The sequence below is a fragment of the Sorex araneus genome, chromosome 4 (genome assembly GCF_027595985.1).
Source record: "Sorex araneus isolate mSorAra2 chromosome 4, mSorAra2.pri, whole genome shotgun sequence".
Taxonomy (NCBI): Eukaryota; Metazoa; Chordata; class Mammalia; order Eulipotyphla; family Soricidae; genus Sorex; species Sorex araneus.
Genome location: NC_073305.1, coordinates 137,974,645 through 137,991,617, shown reverse-complemented (window position 1 = coordinate 137,991,617; position 16,973 = coordinate 137,974,645). Strand labels below are relative to the sequence as shown.

The following is a 16,973-nucleotide window of genomic DNA, read 5'->3' as shown; positions in this document are numbered from 1 at the left end:
AATAAACACTGGCACACATTTGTTTTTAAGTGTGGCTAGATTAATTAGCTGAAAGATAGCACAGGGTGGGTAAGGTGCTTGCCTTGCACATGGCTGACCCAAGTCCAATTCCTAGCCCCATGTATGGTCCCTGAGCCCTGCAGGAGTGATCCCAGTGCAGTTAGGAGTAAACCCTGAGCACAGTAGGGTGTGGCCCCTTCTGCACCCCCCTACAAAAAAAGAAAATGAAAATTGTGGCTAAATTCTTATAACTTTTAGGTTATGAGTTTCAAAATTCTTAATTTTCAATGCATATACCAAAATGTCTGATATACTTTTCTTTATCCCGAAAAGATTTACTAACAGATTTGCTTTTAGCTCTTTCATTTGGTCTATAGTTATAACAATAGCATTTCAGGTTTATATCAGTTATCAAAGTCTAATAAAATTTTTATAAAATTACTAGCAAAATAGTATAATTTAAGAAAAACTAATAAAAACAACTTTTGTTATTTTCTTAAAAGAAAAATGAGATTATGCATGAAGTGAATCTCCTATAGGATATTATTACTGTTCATGCTGAAGCATACAGCAAAGACGGTAGGGCAAATTTTTTAGTGATTAAAAAGTATAAGGATGTTGGGGCTGGAGCTATAGGACAGCAGGTAGAGCACTTGTCTTGCACGTGGCCAACCCAAGTTCGATCTCCAGCATCCCATCTGGTCTCCGCTTCACCAGAAGTAATTCCTGAGTGCAGAGCCAGGAGTTACGCCTGAGCATCAACAGGTGTGGCCTCCAAAACAACAACAACAAAGTATAAAGGTCTTTATTAAGATTTTAACCCCAAAGACAGGCAACAGAACTAATCTTATTTATAAAATTTTATTATATTAAGATATATGAAGTCTAGAAAAAAATAGAATTAAATAGCTGAATCTTAAAACACAGAAATGGAGATAGACAAATTATATATGAAATTAAAGCTAGATAATTTAGGGGTACAGGTGTTGAATGTGCCCAAGCCCTGTTTGATCCCCAACACCACATGGTCCCTGGAGTGTCACTGAGTGTCGCCCTGGAGGCCTCTAAGCACTGCCAGGTGTGGCCCTGGGTGGTGCTGGGCACTAGTACCACAGGGACCAAACCTTTGGCCCTAGCACTGATCCAGTCAGCCCAGTTGGCCAAGGATCACTGGGAGTCACCCAAGTTCTCCTCCGCACCTCTTTTGAGCCCCTCCCCCAAATGAATTGTCTATGAAAAGATAACCAACATGGAAGAGCGAATGAGCAAACGCCATAATCCTAGAGGCATCTTAGAGGAACTGCCATATCTCCCTCTAAGCAGATGACACCACAAAATACATTAAGCATGTCACAAACCCTCTCCAGCTTCTAGTAGCTGGTATGCACACAGATTCATAGGATGCAGATTAAAACTTTCAAAGTTCCAGAAAAAAATTCTTCTACCTTCTCTGCAATTTACACAGCTACTTCTTTGCAGAGTCCATATTTCTTAAGCTCAACAAATGAGAATCTATTGACTCATAAACCTGTTGCCACACAATGACCTTCCAAAACTTTATCTTTATTATTTATGAGCGCTTGGTCCAGTGCTTAGATGGAACTCCATCTTCTGGCTAGTGAGAAATAGGATATTTTTTAAGCATGACATTGTCAGGACTTTATATTGAGGAATATGGGTTAGATACTTACATTAATTTTGGCCAACTAATATTTATGACCCCTGATATTTTCAGAACCCATTTCCAATAAAGAGACCTCTGAAAATTCTGGCTTGATTAGCAGCCCTATTTTGGCCTGTGTCCCTTCTCATGTCATTATAATTGAATGGAGGGACCATCCTGTAACTTCCAAGTGGATGTAAGTTAATTCTAATAATTGAATATTTTGAATTTTTTGATTTGATAAATTTGTAAAGAGGGCAGCTTAGTAAGAGGCTGAACCCAAAATAATCTTATATGAAGGTGAGATTTTTAAGTCATTAGCACATAGAAAAGCAGACAAACTTAACACACACACACATATACACATATGCACACATAAACTTCCAGTCTGTAGAATGAGATAATACATTCACTTTTCCTTTGTCTAAGCAGCACTACCTGGACAGAGTATATAAAGGTGGGAGGTGGATCTTACAACACTCTGGTATACACTTGTTCTATAGCCTACCGAGTTCTTACATGTAATATGGCATTGAAGAGTAACACAGGGGATCGTTCCTGTGGGGGTTATCTTAAAAGGTGACTACAACCAATAGATGGGACCATAAAACAATAAATATCCACTTTAAATCCACCCAATTTTGACTTGTAGAGCCAATTCCCTCTTTAGAAATGCCTAAGAAGCCATTTAAGGACAACCAGCAATATAATAACTCCCCCAAATATCACACACATGTGCACACTCATGCTCCATGTATATGTAGTGGATTGTGTTTCTGTGTGTATTTATGAGAGAACGGCAACAGGGAATATAAGTTCCCTAATGTTTATATATTATTTATCGGTTTTTATAAGAACACTAAGCACATGGAAATTTATCCTCAGTAGTTGTGGAATGAGTTTCAGGAAATTTTCTTAAAGATTACCACTGCACTTTATTATTCTTAAGGCAATCGTTTATAGGGCTGGGAGTTTAAGTAAAGAAAGCATTGCTATAATTTACTTTTCCATTTGGGTTCTCCTGAGCTGGAGTTTGCTGGGAGTATGAGGGATAAAATTAGTGAAAATAATGCTGCATCCCAAATACAAACAAGAATCAGTCCCTTAAGTCTTTCAATTCTGAATGAAAAGTCAGGAAGGTCGGTTACCATTGATAAAATCACTCAACTTCACACCGAAGAACACCATTCCCAAAGGACACTGCATGAGGACAGGATTGAGCAGACTGAGGGTAGATGAGATTGGGGGTTGAATGCCAGCGGCAGGGGTGAAGAGGGAGGGAGTACAAAGTTCCAGTCAGAAACAGCAATTAAGATCCCATCCCACACCCACTCCATGGAACTCCTAATGTATAGCAATGGTGGCTGCTCCATAGTAAGTGCCTTGGAAGACCAGCCACGTCAGTGTGAGTTTACAGAGAACTAAATCAACAACTCTGGGGGCAGGAGGGGCTAAGGGGAGAATGGGGGAGTCGGGAGTTCCAAATTATCAGCTCTAAGCACAACTGATCAATTCGTTTATATCAGTTTGGAAAAAAATTATGAAAACAAGATGCCACAGGGGTATCCTAAGATCTGTTTATAATATGCCCTTACAAAAATCACATTTCTATGAATATAATGAATATGGAAGGGAATTTACATAAAGCTGAGCTTTTTCTGAAGTATTAACTAGAGTTCATATTGTTTTTTTAAAAAATGTGCTAACAGATTTACCCTTTTAATATAGCATCTTTAAGATTTGTGGTAATATCCTCTATCGCATTTCTGACATAATTTTTGTCTTCTTATCAGATAGTTCTTACAGATTTATCAACATTTTTTTGACTTCTTCAATGAAATTGGTTCAATCGTTTATCTTCTTTCTTTCTGCTGATCTTGGATTTGGCTTGCTCATTTTTTCTGCTTTCTAAAGATGAAAGCTTAGATCATTGACTTGAGATTATACCTTTTCTAATGAAATAACGCAATGGTTTCTAAGCACTGATTATCTGCATCCCATGTATTTGGTATGTTATGTTTTCATTTTCATCCACTGTCACTGTCTCTGTCATCCTGTTGCTCATCGATTTGTTCGAGTGGGCACCAGTAACATCTCTCATTGAGAGACTTATTGTTACTGTTTTTGGCATATTCAATACACAGGGTAGCTTGCCAGGCTCTGCCACTCGGGCTCGATACTCTCGGTAGCTTGCCGGGCTCTCTGAGAGGGGCAGAGGAATCAAACTCGGGTAGGCCGCGTGAAATGTGAATGCCCAACCGCTGTGCTATTGCTCCAGCCCCATTTTCATCCAGTCTAAAATAATTTTTTAATTCTCCTGTCATTTCTTCTTTCATTCATGACTGTGTTATAAGTATATCAGTAATCCAATATTTTAGACTCTTCAAAATTTGGGGGGGGTCATTGTTTTCTAACTTAATTCTGTTATGGAACACACTTGTCAGACTTTTACATTTACTTAAGCCTGTTTCGTAGACACTACAATCTATTCTAAAAATTTCCCATTTCTTTAGGCCTGTTTTATGGGCTACTATGATCTATTCTTGGAATATTTCCCATGTGTACCTGAAAAAAACTGAATGGTATTCTGCTATACTATTGTTCTCTGCCAGCTGATGAAAGACATCAAAATGTCCACCTATTAGTGTGGTTATTTATCTTTTCAACATTAGTTGTTCACTGATGTACTTTGGGGCACACATAAATTTAAGATTATGGTTCCTCTATCATTGTCTCTCATTACCTAATCTATTTAGTATATTTGCTCTAAAATCTTGTCTACCATAGCAACTTCAACTTCCTTTTGATTAATATTTACATGTGTATATTTATTTTCATCTTTTTCTTTTCTTATATGTTTTAGTATGTAAAGTAGTTCTATATACAGGTCTTTTTGTTTATATTTGTTTTGGGGGGCAATACTTGGCCAAGAAAACTTAGCGACTTAATGCTAGTGCCCAAGAATGCAACTCTGCTTGGGTTCCATAGTGTAGGGAACCGCCAAAGCCAACTCAAGGTACTAGAGTTGGGGGAGGCTGGGGAATGCACATGCAGTGCCAGTGTTAGAACTGGGGTTCCATGTTTGAAAAGCATGTGTCCTGGTTCTTGTTCTACCTTCCCATCCCAACCTGGTATAGTTTAAATCTATCATCGTGTTCTTCTATTCCTCTTTTCCTGACATCTATAAGATTAATTGTATATATTTTTTATTTAATTCCCATAAAGTGAATTAGCTCTGATTGTTTGCATTTAGAGGCAACTCTGAAATTTACATATTTACCTCATTGCAACCTACATCAAATACTGTTATGCCATTTTATGGCGTAAGATACTTAAAAGTAAACATTAATTTTTCTCCTAGTTTTGCTATCATCATACATTATCCTATTACATAAACTGCCAGTTATAATTTATGCTTTTGTCAGTTATCTATTACATAAATGTGTATAAATGAAAAGGGCATTTATATTTATCATACTTTTCATTTATGAAGTTCTATCCATCTGATGATTATTTTTCTACCTGAAAAACTTCCTTCAACAGTTCTTACAGCACAGATTTGAAGGTGATAAATTCTCTCTCAACTTTTTGTGTTTGACTGGAAAGCCTTTACTACACCACTTGAATGAAGCTTTAGAGATAATGCTCTATTGCCTTCTTTTTTTTTTTTTTTTTTTTTTGCTTTTTGGGTCACACCTGGCAATGCACAGGGGTTACTCCTGGCTCTGCACTCAGGAATCACTCCTGGCAGTGCTCAGAGGACCATATGGGATTCTGGGAATCGAACCTGGGTCGGCCGCATGCAAGGCAAACGCCCTACCCACTGTGCTATTGCTCCAGCCCCTCTATTGCCTTGTTGCCTGTGTGCTTTCTGATGAAAAGCATGCTCTTTAAGTTTAAAATTTTCCTTTTTCTCTTGATTTTAAAACAATTTTAAGAACTTTTTCTTTGTTCTCATCATGTTTTTTTAAGGGATCAGTTGAGATATCCCAAATTTGATCATTAGCTTCAAATATTTTTCTATTCGTCTCCCTCCTTTTCTGGAGAAGTGAATTACATATGTGTTAGACCATTTAATATTGAAACACAAAAATTATGCTTTAAGTATTTTACTGACATTTAATTTTGAATAAAGTTGCATAGCTATGTCTTCAAGTTCATTAATATTTTCTTCTTCAGTGTCCAATCTACTTTTAGTTCTATTCAAACTTTATTTTTAAATTTTATATATAATGTTTTCTGTCTTTGGTAGTTCAGTGTGTCCTTTTCATACCTTCAATTCCTCTCAGCATGATTATGTTTTCATCTACTAAGTGAACATTTATGAAAGCTTGTCTGCTAATGCAATAACCTGTCATTATGAGACTGTTCCTAGCAGATGGTTCTTTTAACTTTGGATTTTTGCATTCCTAGTAAATTTTTACTGAATAATAATCACTGACTCTTACATAACTGGTGCTAACTGTACTGTATTTAAATTTTGAGGATATTCCCCCTATTTGGATGCAGTTCAGTTACTTGAAATCAGTTTCTTTCCAGTCTTGCTATTCTGCTTTGTTAACATGTGTAGTCTAAAGTTTCCCAATTCCATTTCCACCCCTAATTGAATCAGTATCTTTTTGAGTAGTCAAGATCTATTTGAGATTTCATGTACCAACATCATGTGCCCTAGACACTCCATTCTGGAGTCACTTGTATCCTACTATAGACGTAGAAATTTCTTCCCTTCACTATCAGGGTTCTCTACTCCCTCTGGAGAGGCCCACCTTCTCTTTTGTATGTATCTTTAGTTGCCCTTAATAAAATTTTCTACCACATATACACTTTCACACTCTGGTTGAACACAAACTATTCCTAGTCTCTTATGAGCAATCAGGCAGTTTTTATCACTTCTTTCATTCCTATTCTACCTTTCCAACCTTTGGCAACTTTCTTTTTGGATTCTGTTTTCTTCTTTTTATGAGAATTGAATTGTTATTTGACAAATACTTACATATCAACCTTATTTTCTCATTTATTTTAAAGTCATGTTAAAGCCAATATACATTAGCCTTCAGTCTAGTCCTAAACTTAGACCTCAAAAAAAAATTTAGACTCCTACTCAGGTTGGACTTTTCAGAAGTTACTACTTAATACCCCATAGTTTCTTCAGGGTCATTCATGATGACTTTCTTGGAATTTATACATCTCCTAGCATTGTGTGAGGTGTCAAATTTTTCCTATAATATGTTAATGATATTTGATCTCAGATAATATACTTAAATATACACCTATATTTTATTTTTTAATTCTTTTATTTTGGGGAATCTGGAGCCACACCTGGCTGTGATCAGAGCTTACTTCTGGCTCTGCACTCGGGGATCACTCCATGTGGGATCAGGGTACCATATGCAGTACCAGGGACTAAACCTAGATCATCCACGTGCAAGGCAAGTGTCTTACCTACCTATACTATCTCTTTGGTCCCTATATACCTGGCCCCTATAATTTTAAATCAACTTGAACAAAAATCTTACGTGCATAAGCTTCTTCAAGAGCAAAAACATGGCTTAAACTAAAGGAACTTTATCTAATCCTGAAGTCTATCCATTTGAAAGAGAATTTCAGGGTCACAAAGATAGCTAAAAGGTCTAGAGTATATGCATTGCATCTGCAAGGTCTAGATTCAGTGCAAACACCGCATGATTGCCCCAAAATCACCATGACTAATCTCTGAACAGTGGCCCAGAAGCAGTCGAAGTCACATAAACTTTCTTTGAAAAATTACACAATAATAAATTTAACCAATAACAAAAGTTCCCATATGCAAGCAGTTTGTATGCTTTATAGATTAATCACTGACAAAGGACTTTCTCTGGAATAGTCTTCTAAAATGTTCAACATTCAGAGGCTGGAGCAATAGCACAGCGGGTAAGGTGTTTGCCTTGCACACGGCTGACCCGGGTTCGATTCCCAGTATCCCATATGGTCCCCTGAGCACCGCCAGGGATAATTCCTGAGTGCAGAGCCAGGAGTAACCCCTGTGCATTGCCAGGTGTGATCCAAAAAGAAAAAAAAACTAAAATGTTCAACATCCAGGTCAATTTCTTACCCAATATAATTATTTCCGAGCAGAGCATTATCAGAAGATATCAAGCCAGAGGGTAGCATGAGGTATACAAACTTAGAGGATTCAACTATATAATAATCTAAATATAAAAGTGGAAACCAGAGCCAGGATGATAAATCACAGGACTGGAGCTTATGCAGGATTTTTGTGCTATATTTGATCACTGGCACTACATTGTTCCTCCGACCATTACCAGGAGTGATCCCTGAGCACTGAATCAAAAGTAGCCCCTGAGAACTGCCAGGTGTAACACTTGACCCCCTCCCCAAAAAATAAAAAATAAAAAATGAAAACCACCATGAAAGATATGAGTACTAAGAATTGTTCTTCCTAAGAATCTATGTGAATTTAGTTTCATTTTGAATGATTGATATTAATGATCCACTATGTGCAAGATGATGTCCAATGTACTTACTAATTCTGAATTATTATTCTCTCATCTGTCAAATATAACAATAAACAATTAATGGCTTATTACTACAATGTGTCTAAAGGCTTATATATCTTATTTTAAATAAAGAATAAGTGTTTCAACTGTTGTCATCATCCAACAGTGCCACCACTTTTATTTGTTTACCAGATAATAAGAGGATACTGGCCCATTACCCTTGACCTAGTCAAACCTCTACAAAAGACTTATGATGCTATTTAGGATGCATTTCCTTGCTGCTTTGTGCGGGTGGCTTTCTCATTGTTGCATAGACAGTAATGGGAACATCAGTTATTGTCAGGCAATGACTTCCAGGGCATCTTCGGAGTTGCCTGAATAAAACAACAAATGACATGCAGATTAGACAGAGAAGGAAACATTTGTTTCAAAGTATCAAGTCTAAGTGTAAGCATATAACCAATAGTTTGAAATCATGAAAGCTTTGTCCCTAAGTAATTTTAATAGTATCACTGATGATGCAGACAAATTTTAGACTAATATCCCAATGACATTGTGACTTTTATCACACATCGAACCATAGGAGGCTTATAAACACAAAAGCTCATTTTGAAAGGTGATAAATGGAAAAAGTGATAAATGAAAAAAGGTGGAAGAGTGCATAGTTGGAAACTGAGTGATAATGTTATGGCAATTTACCCACAGTATAGTACAGTCATTTCAGCTGAAATGATCTTAAAAATAGAATGAGTATTTTTGAAAAATATAAAACTGAGCATGCCATTTAAATGTTGGAAGATACTCAGATTTGAAAGAGCCCTTAATGACATCTATTCCAAAAATATATCTAGTGCTTTTACTTCCTTTCCAATCCACCGAACCGTAAACATTTATAAAGAACTCAGTACTTCCCAAGTAACCTACTATTCCTTAAACAACTCTGATTTATAAAGTATCAAGCCACCTTATTTTATCTTATAGAGTCAGTCTCACTCTGCCAAAGGTCAATTCAAAGTGAAAACACAAATCTAATCTGAGGTCTGATTCTCTTTTCTTCTTAGCCTCACCAGCGGCTTACCATAGTGCCCTTTACTTAACACTAAAGGTTTGCTTCTTACTGGAGTGGGGGGCAGGGGCTGAGGAACATATCAGGTGATACTCAGCTTACCCTTGCTCTGTGCCCAGGGATCACTCCTGACTGACTGGGGAGACCATCTGGGGTGCAAGGAATGGAACCCTGCTCAGCAGCATGTAATGCAAGTGCCTTACCCGCTAATAGTATCACACTGGCCCAAGGTTTGCTTTTTTTCGTTGTATATTACATCTAGTCTTGAACTATTAACAACAGGGGGAAAAAGCTAAAAATTTACCAAAAGAATTTTTTAAATTCTCTTTATTAGAACATACAGAAGTACAAAACATAACCATGTACTAGGGCTTTTTTCCTGATACCATTATGTATATTAGCTATCAGTAAACTAAAGCTTGCTTTGATGGTATCTAGTACACGTTTCATACATGCAAGCTGCCAGAAATCAAAGACTGTACCTAGTTGGTGACATCTCTTTCCCGTTACAGGCAGCACTGGCGCTCACTCCAGTCTCCAGTCCAATCGAAGAATCTCCTCCTTCAACTGGAAACCTCCTTGGCTGGGTCCCAAACCGTAAAGGCATAATTCACAAAAAACCTAGATTCAAAAATTATGAAGTGAGGGAAGAAGATAAATTGTCCTCAGATGTTTTTTTGAGCTTTTTCATTACTATTTTGTGATTGGCCCAGAGAAACATTCTGAAAGTGACCTTTTAATAGCTATCAATGTTTATAAATACTGTATCACACAACTGTCCCTTACATACAATTTTAGGCCTTGCAAAAAATACAAAAAAGTCACTAGATAATCATAGTAAACTGTTCCCCATGTGTTGTAGAACTGAAGGCCATTTCTGTTGCATGGGGAAAAAATACTTTCCCTTAATTAGCAAAAAGCTTAAGCCTTTACACCAATCTCCCCACTGCTTCTCACCTATCTAATCCCACCTTTTCCTTTCAAAGTACAGATGAGTTTTACACCAGCCATGAAATTTTCAATGCATCTTCTGTTTTTGGAGATCATTCATTCCACATTGCCTCTCTGAATTTACAATACATTAATAATGTATCCAGAGCTGGAGCAATAGTGCAGTGGGTAGGGCATTTGCCTTGCACGCAGCCGACCTGGGCTTGATTCCCAGCATCCCATATGGTCCCCCGAGCACCACCAGGAGTAATTCCTGAGTGCAGAGCCAGGAGTAACCCCTGAGCATCACCGGGTGTGACCCAAAAAGAAAAATATATATATCTTGAGAGAGTTGAACTCACCTGAGTCTTCTTGCCCTCCCTTGTGATATAGTAGTCAAGGAACTTAACCAAATGCTTTCCAAGGATTAAATGGGAATAATAATAGTATCTATACCATATCTGTGTATATGTATACACACACACACTTCTCAGAGAGCCCGGCAAGCTACCAAGAGTATCCCATCCGCACAGGAAGAGCCTGGCAAGCTACCTGTGGCATATTCTATATACAAAAACACTAACGATAGGTCTCATTCCCCTGATTCTGAAAGAGCCTTTAATCATCGGGAAAGACAAGTAAGGAGAGTCTGCTAAAATCTCAGGGCTAGGAGGAATAGAGGCATTACTGGTGCCCACTTAAGTAAATCGACAACAATGGGATGACAGTGATGACAGTGATACAGTGAATAATAGTATCTACTTCCAGAATTATACTGAGGATTAAATTAATACAAGTAAATACATAATAAGTGCCCCATAAATATAAATTATTATTCAACAAATACAACCAAACATAATTAAATATAATACAAACATGTAATATGTACATCTCTAAACATTATGTATGTCATACATATACACAAATTACACAGGTATATAAAATAAAGTTTCTTAAGGCTACTGTTGCCTTTGCTTATAATAACCCTTCCACCCCATCACTGCTACCTAACATTTTTTAGGACCCATTAATAGTCTAACTTTATATTTATCTTCTCAAAGAAGTCTTCCATAGGGCTCCACCCCAAACTTAGATATCCTTTACTGCTGTTCAATCACAGAATATGCCTTTTTACTTCTGGTGCCTTCAAATAACATCATACCACTTCACATATCCTTACAAGAGAACTCTATTTCCCCTCTCTCATTCTTTATTATTGTTCCATATTTAAATTTGATCAAAGACACATAGACTTACCAAAATAGGCTGCGTCTGATTCCTGTAGAGGTGAGTAAGTCAACTGCTTCTACTGACCTTCCATAAAAGACTGGAATTGCCAAAGGAATGATGATGAAGTGTTCCAGTGACACCAAGAAATTATGACATCAGACAATTCTTTTACATAGTTTCCTACCTGCTAAAGAATGAAATGATGTAATTCATAGCTCCAGCAACAAGCTGAAATTTAGTCAGAAATTAAAAGTATAAAAAGTTAATACTGTATTCTTGTCATTCCTTATGTCCTTATTCATTTATTATTTCTGACTTTTTGGTCCTCATTCAGCTGTGCTCCAGGCTTACTCTTGGCTCTGCACATAAGAATCATTCCTGGCAGGGTCAGGAGACCTTATGGGGTGCCAGAGATCCAACCCCCCCACTGTATTATCTTCCTGCCCCCTTATTTTTTAATAATAATAAATAATTTAACTATAATGAATTTATATCTATTCTAGACTAATGTCTAATTATGCACCATAAATATGAAGATATTATTCTTAGTGTACATCTTATTTCCCTCATCTTAATCTTTCATATTTTCTCTTAATTAGTAACCTAATTCAATTCACTAATCCATCATTTTACAACAATGACCTCAAACGACAGCTTTATGCATTTCTCTATTGTTCCTCCTATGTGGGATACTTTACCGGTCTTTCTAATGCCTTGGACTCCTCTTCTTTCCTGTCTTTTCAGAGGAGGCTTGAAAGTTTGAAACAACAGGAATAGAAGCAATTGAGAAAAAGAAGAATACATCTTGAACTGTCCTCAATTTTGTTTACTGAACCTAAATGTTCTCTGTTCATACAATTTTTTTCACAAAAGAACTATCATCATATGTGGCCATGACTCCTAGAAACTATGACATCTATTGTTTTTTAAATAATTTCATACCTATGAAAGAATAAAATGTCTTAATTCACAGCTCCAACAAGCTATTTCTTAGCTTGTTATCTCTTTCCCTTTCCCAATTTCTGCATCAACAATTTACCTCACTAAATTTAATGATTAAATCTAGATGCCCTTAAACCAGAACACACAACTTAAGTGAACCATATTTTTCCACCTCTGGTAAATAATGGTTAAACTATTAGTAATTAAAGAGAATTTTTTACACTTAATGAAAGTATTCACTACTAACATTTCCTACTGTTTTGTTTTATATGACTTGTGTCATAGAAAATTATTGATTTACACAATAAAATTAGTGTTAGGCCAAATCTTACCTCTACCTCCTTTTCTTTATAAGGGTGCCATCTGTGGATAGATGTTCAAATTTTTAATTTAGAGAAACTATTGAATTGACTGTGCCATAGTCAGACAAACTTAAATAACTGCAGGTCATTGTTAGCTAATGAATCATTAGGACCTAAATATTTGTCCTTTATTTCCTTAGTTTAAAAAAATTTTAATAGCTTACACTTCTAAGGCCACAGTGGAAAAATGATGAATTTTGGATTCAGATTTAGGTTTGAGTTTCAACATATACATATCATAAGATTTTTTTTTTGAAAAAACACTAAAAGATGTAAAATGATATATATTCCTATATTATTGAGTTGTTTTAAGGAATAAAACACATGTAATAAAGGCGATGACTAAGTCAATAAACATCTTTAATTCTTGAAATCAGTGTGTTGAGACATTAATTTTTCATTTTAGTCATTTATATACCTTTAAATCTACACAGTGAAGGGGCTAGAGTGATAGCATAGTGGAGAGGGCATTTGCCTTGCATGTAGCCAACCTGGGTTTGATCCCTGGAATCCCACATGGTCCCCTGAGCACTACCAGGAGTCATTCTCTGAGTGCAAAGCCAGGAGTAACCCCTGAGTATCCCTCGGTGTGACCAAAAAAGCAAAAAAAAAAAAAAACTACACAGTAAAGTAAATGCATGTGTAATAATTATTTTTTTCCAAAATAAAATTTTTGAGGGGTAGTCACACCAGCAGTTTCCAAGGTTTACTCCTGGCTCTGTACTCAGGGACCATTCCTAGCAGTGCTCAAGAGACCATATGTGGTACCATTGATCAAACCTAGGTTAGCCATATACAGGGCAAACACCTACATGCTATAGTCTCTCTCTCTCTCTCTGGCCCTCAAATACATTATTTTATTTGGTCATCTTTGAGCTGGAATGATAGCACAGCGGTAGGGCATTTGCCTTGCACGCTGCCAACCCAGGTTCGATTTCTCCGCCCCTCTCGGAGAGCCGGCAAGCTACAGAGAGTATCTCGCCTACACGGCAGAGCCTGGCAAGCTACCTGTGGCATATTCGATATGACAAAAACAGTAACAACAAGTCTCAAAATGGAGATGTTACTGGTGCCCACTTGAGCAAATCGATGAGCAAGGGGATGACAGTGACAGTGATCATCTTGATTTACAAATGTGTTTACAATAGAATTTTTGGCATACTATGTTTCAACACCAATTCTACCACCAGTGTCAACTTCCTTCCAACAATGTCCTCAGGTTCCATTTCACCCCTAACCAGCATCCCTTCCTTAACAGGTACATTTTAAATCATTTTAGTTTGTGAGGGGTGCCTATGCTCTGTAGTGATGGCGGTGAGGTTGAGCTATATTCATATGCATGTCCTAGAAAATGTAACTCTGATTAATAGGCATTAGCAAGAGGAAAATGGCTAGGTTACAAGGACTCTGAGATAGTTGGTCAGGGAACAAACAAAAAAGAACATGTGCAGAAATCTTAGACTCGAAAAGGTCAACCAGGATCTGAAAGATGAACATAACTACCTACAGAAGCCAACCCAGGCATGAGACTCAAGTTAAATATTTCAGATTTTATCTTATAAGCAAGAAGGTCCTCAAAAAGTTTTCATCTCTCAGGAAACACATGTCTTATTGATCTTTCTCTATTTATCTACTTACTTCATTTGCACTATTTCTTTTCTTTACTTTAGTAAACCTATTTACTTTAGGTTTAATTTCTGTTTCTTTTCCTGATGTCTTAAAATGGAAGCTTAGGTCTTTTTGCAACATTATTTGCCATCTTACTCCTTGACACAAGCATTTGGATTTTTAAAATAAACCACAATGTTTGTTGTACATTTTTAAATTCTAGATTTTCATACTCTTTTATAAAGAATATCCTTTGGGGGGGTGAGAGAGATAGTACAGGGGTTAGACCACTAACCTTGCATCTGGCTGGTATGTATTTGATCCCAAGAACTGCATCAAGTACCCTGAGCCCCACCAGAAGTGATCCCTGAGCAACAGAAACAGATTTCTGATCATGTGATGTGGCCCCAAAACTAGAAAGGAGTTTTCATATGACCCATAAAATCAACTTTTTTTTCTTTTTCTTTCCTTTTGCTTTTTGGGTCACACCAAGCAATACACAGGGGTCACTCCTGGATCATGCACTCAAAATTATTTCTGGCAGTGCTCGGGGGACCACGTGGGATGCTGGGAATCAAACTCGGATTGGCCATGTGCAAGGTAGACACGCTACCAACTGTGCTATCGCTCCAGCCCCTAAAATCAATTTCTTGGCATCTACCCCTGAAAAGCAAAAAAACACTAATCTGAAAAGGTATGTGCACTCTTAGGTTCACTTCAGTTCTCAGTACAACAGCCAGTATACAGAGACAACTCAAATGTTCAATAACTGACAAATTCTATTGTGAACACATTTTGTAAATCAAGATGACCACTGTCACTGTCACTGTCATCCCATTGCTCATCGATTTGCTCGAGCGGGCACCAGCAACATCTCCATTTTGAGACTTGCTGTTACTGTTGGGTTTTTTGTTTTTGTTTTTGGCATACTGAATACACCACAGGTAGCTTGCCAGGCTCTGCCATGAGGGCAAGATACTCTCGGTAGCTTGCCGGGCTCTCCAAGAGGGGTGGAGGAATCTAACCTGGGTTGGCAGCATGCAAGGCAAATACCCTACCGCTGGGCTAATAGATTAAATTATTATATGCACAATGAAATGCTATGTAGCTGGAAGAAAAGATAAAATCATGCAGTAGGCTGCAACTTGGGTGGAACCGAAGGATATCATGCTGAGGAAATTTGGCCAGAGAGAAACACGAGCATCAGATGAGCATGAGCTCACTCACTTGTGGTGCAAAGGAAAGCTAAGCATGGGAATGGATATCAATTAATAACAAATTAAGGGAAATAGGTGACAGGAGGTAACACAAGAGCATGGGTGCTAGGACTTGGGAACTTCAGCAGTGATAATGTGAGGTAACTGTGTAAACAAACACCATTATAAACACATTAACTTTACTTTCATAAAATTTTTTTCATTAAAATATTTTAACATGATACTTTTATGATTATGAAATATCATTTGCCCCTAGTAATATGAAATTCTAAATTCTACTTAGAACTACATATTATTGTATATTCAATAATACTGCTATGTATCTTGCTTTTTCAATAGTTTTTATATTCAAAACATATTTCTTATATACTTATAAAGTAGTTTAATGTAGTATTGATGTTTATAATCTCTAATGATTCATGACTTTTTATTGGGATGTTTGGATTATTTCCATTTAATACTATAAATATTACTGAATATAAATCTTTCTTTTTATTTCCCTCTTGCACTTACTACATATAAAATTCTATTCGATATTTCCTTGGTGTGTCAGTTATTGTCTAATACTATTGCACAACAAAATTATCTTCATCTTCTACCAAAAATGTTTTTCTTGCTCATGAAGTTGTGGCTAGCATTCTGTTCAGTTGATCTCTACTTGTCCCATCTGGACTTAACTAGGATCAGCAGTATACTCCATATTTCAATTAAGCTTCTGATTCAGATCTGATCTACAGGTCTTTATCATTTGGGAATTAATAGACACCTAAAGCATTTTTTTCCTTAGAAAAACTAAAAAAAAGAAGTTCAAGAGCCAAGTACAGCATTTAAGCACAGTTAAAATTCCTGCTTGTCTCATATGTGAGATCATTGTTTTGGCCACATGACCACATACATTCAAAGGGGCCAAGATTTTATTCATCTTTTCCATGCCTATTCAATGCCTATTTTGCTAGAAGCTACTGCAAAGAAAATATGCAAAAAGAGAATTCAAAACATTGATATCTACTGGGCAAATTCTTGACTGGGCAAATTCTGAATATCTCAGAAATTCTTTCTCTTTTTTTTTGTATGTTTCACTTTGAGGAGGTATATATCATCGGGGTTGTGTGTTGCCTGCCAAATGGCCTGAATGATGCTTTACCGACTAAGGTGTTTAGGGAGAGATACTCTCGCAGCATCCGAAAGAATCTGAAAGAACGGGCTTTGGCGACCGCCCAGGGTGCTGAGACAGAACAAAGACGACCCGTGAGCTGTTTCAAAAACCCAAGTTTCAGATTCCCACTCCCAAAACCTAGTTTCCCGCCAGTTACCCCGGCCTCTGGTGCTGCCGATGCTCAAAGATGTTGACAAGGCAGCCAGGATCTTCCGTCCAGAGGCCCAGTCGCTATGGTGACAGTGAGACGCTAGCGGAAAACCGCGGGGGCTGGAGACCTGCTTTGCGACGGCAGCGACTTG

At 37.2% G+C, this 16,973-nt stretch overlaps 1 protein-coding gene across 1 annotated transcript; it reads right to left on the bottom strand.

The window, feature by feature from the left end:
* Positions 1 to 8,416: 8,416 nt before the first annotated feature.
* FAM229B (family with sequence similarity 229 member B) lies at positions 8,417 to 16,959 on the bottom strand. The gene is made up of 4 exons (XM_004605730.2): positions 16,829 to 16,959; positions 11,414 to 11,570; positions 9,709 to 9,847; positions 8,417 to 8,534 (listed from the first exon to the last, which is right to left on the bottom strand). The coding sequence occupies exons 3-4, from the start codon at positions 9,831 to 9,833 to the stop codon at positions 8,417 to 8,419; spliced, it is 243 nt and encodes an 80-aa protein (XP_004605787.1). The 5' UTR covers positions 9,834 to 9,847; positions 11,414 to 11,570; positions 16,829 to 16,959.
* Between the last annotated feature and the right edge of the window lie 14 nt (positions 16,960 to 16,973).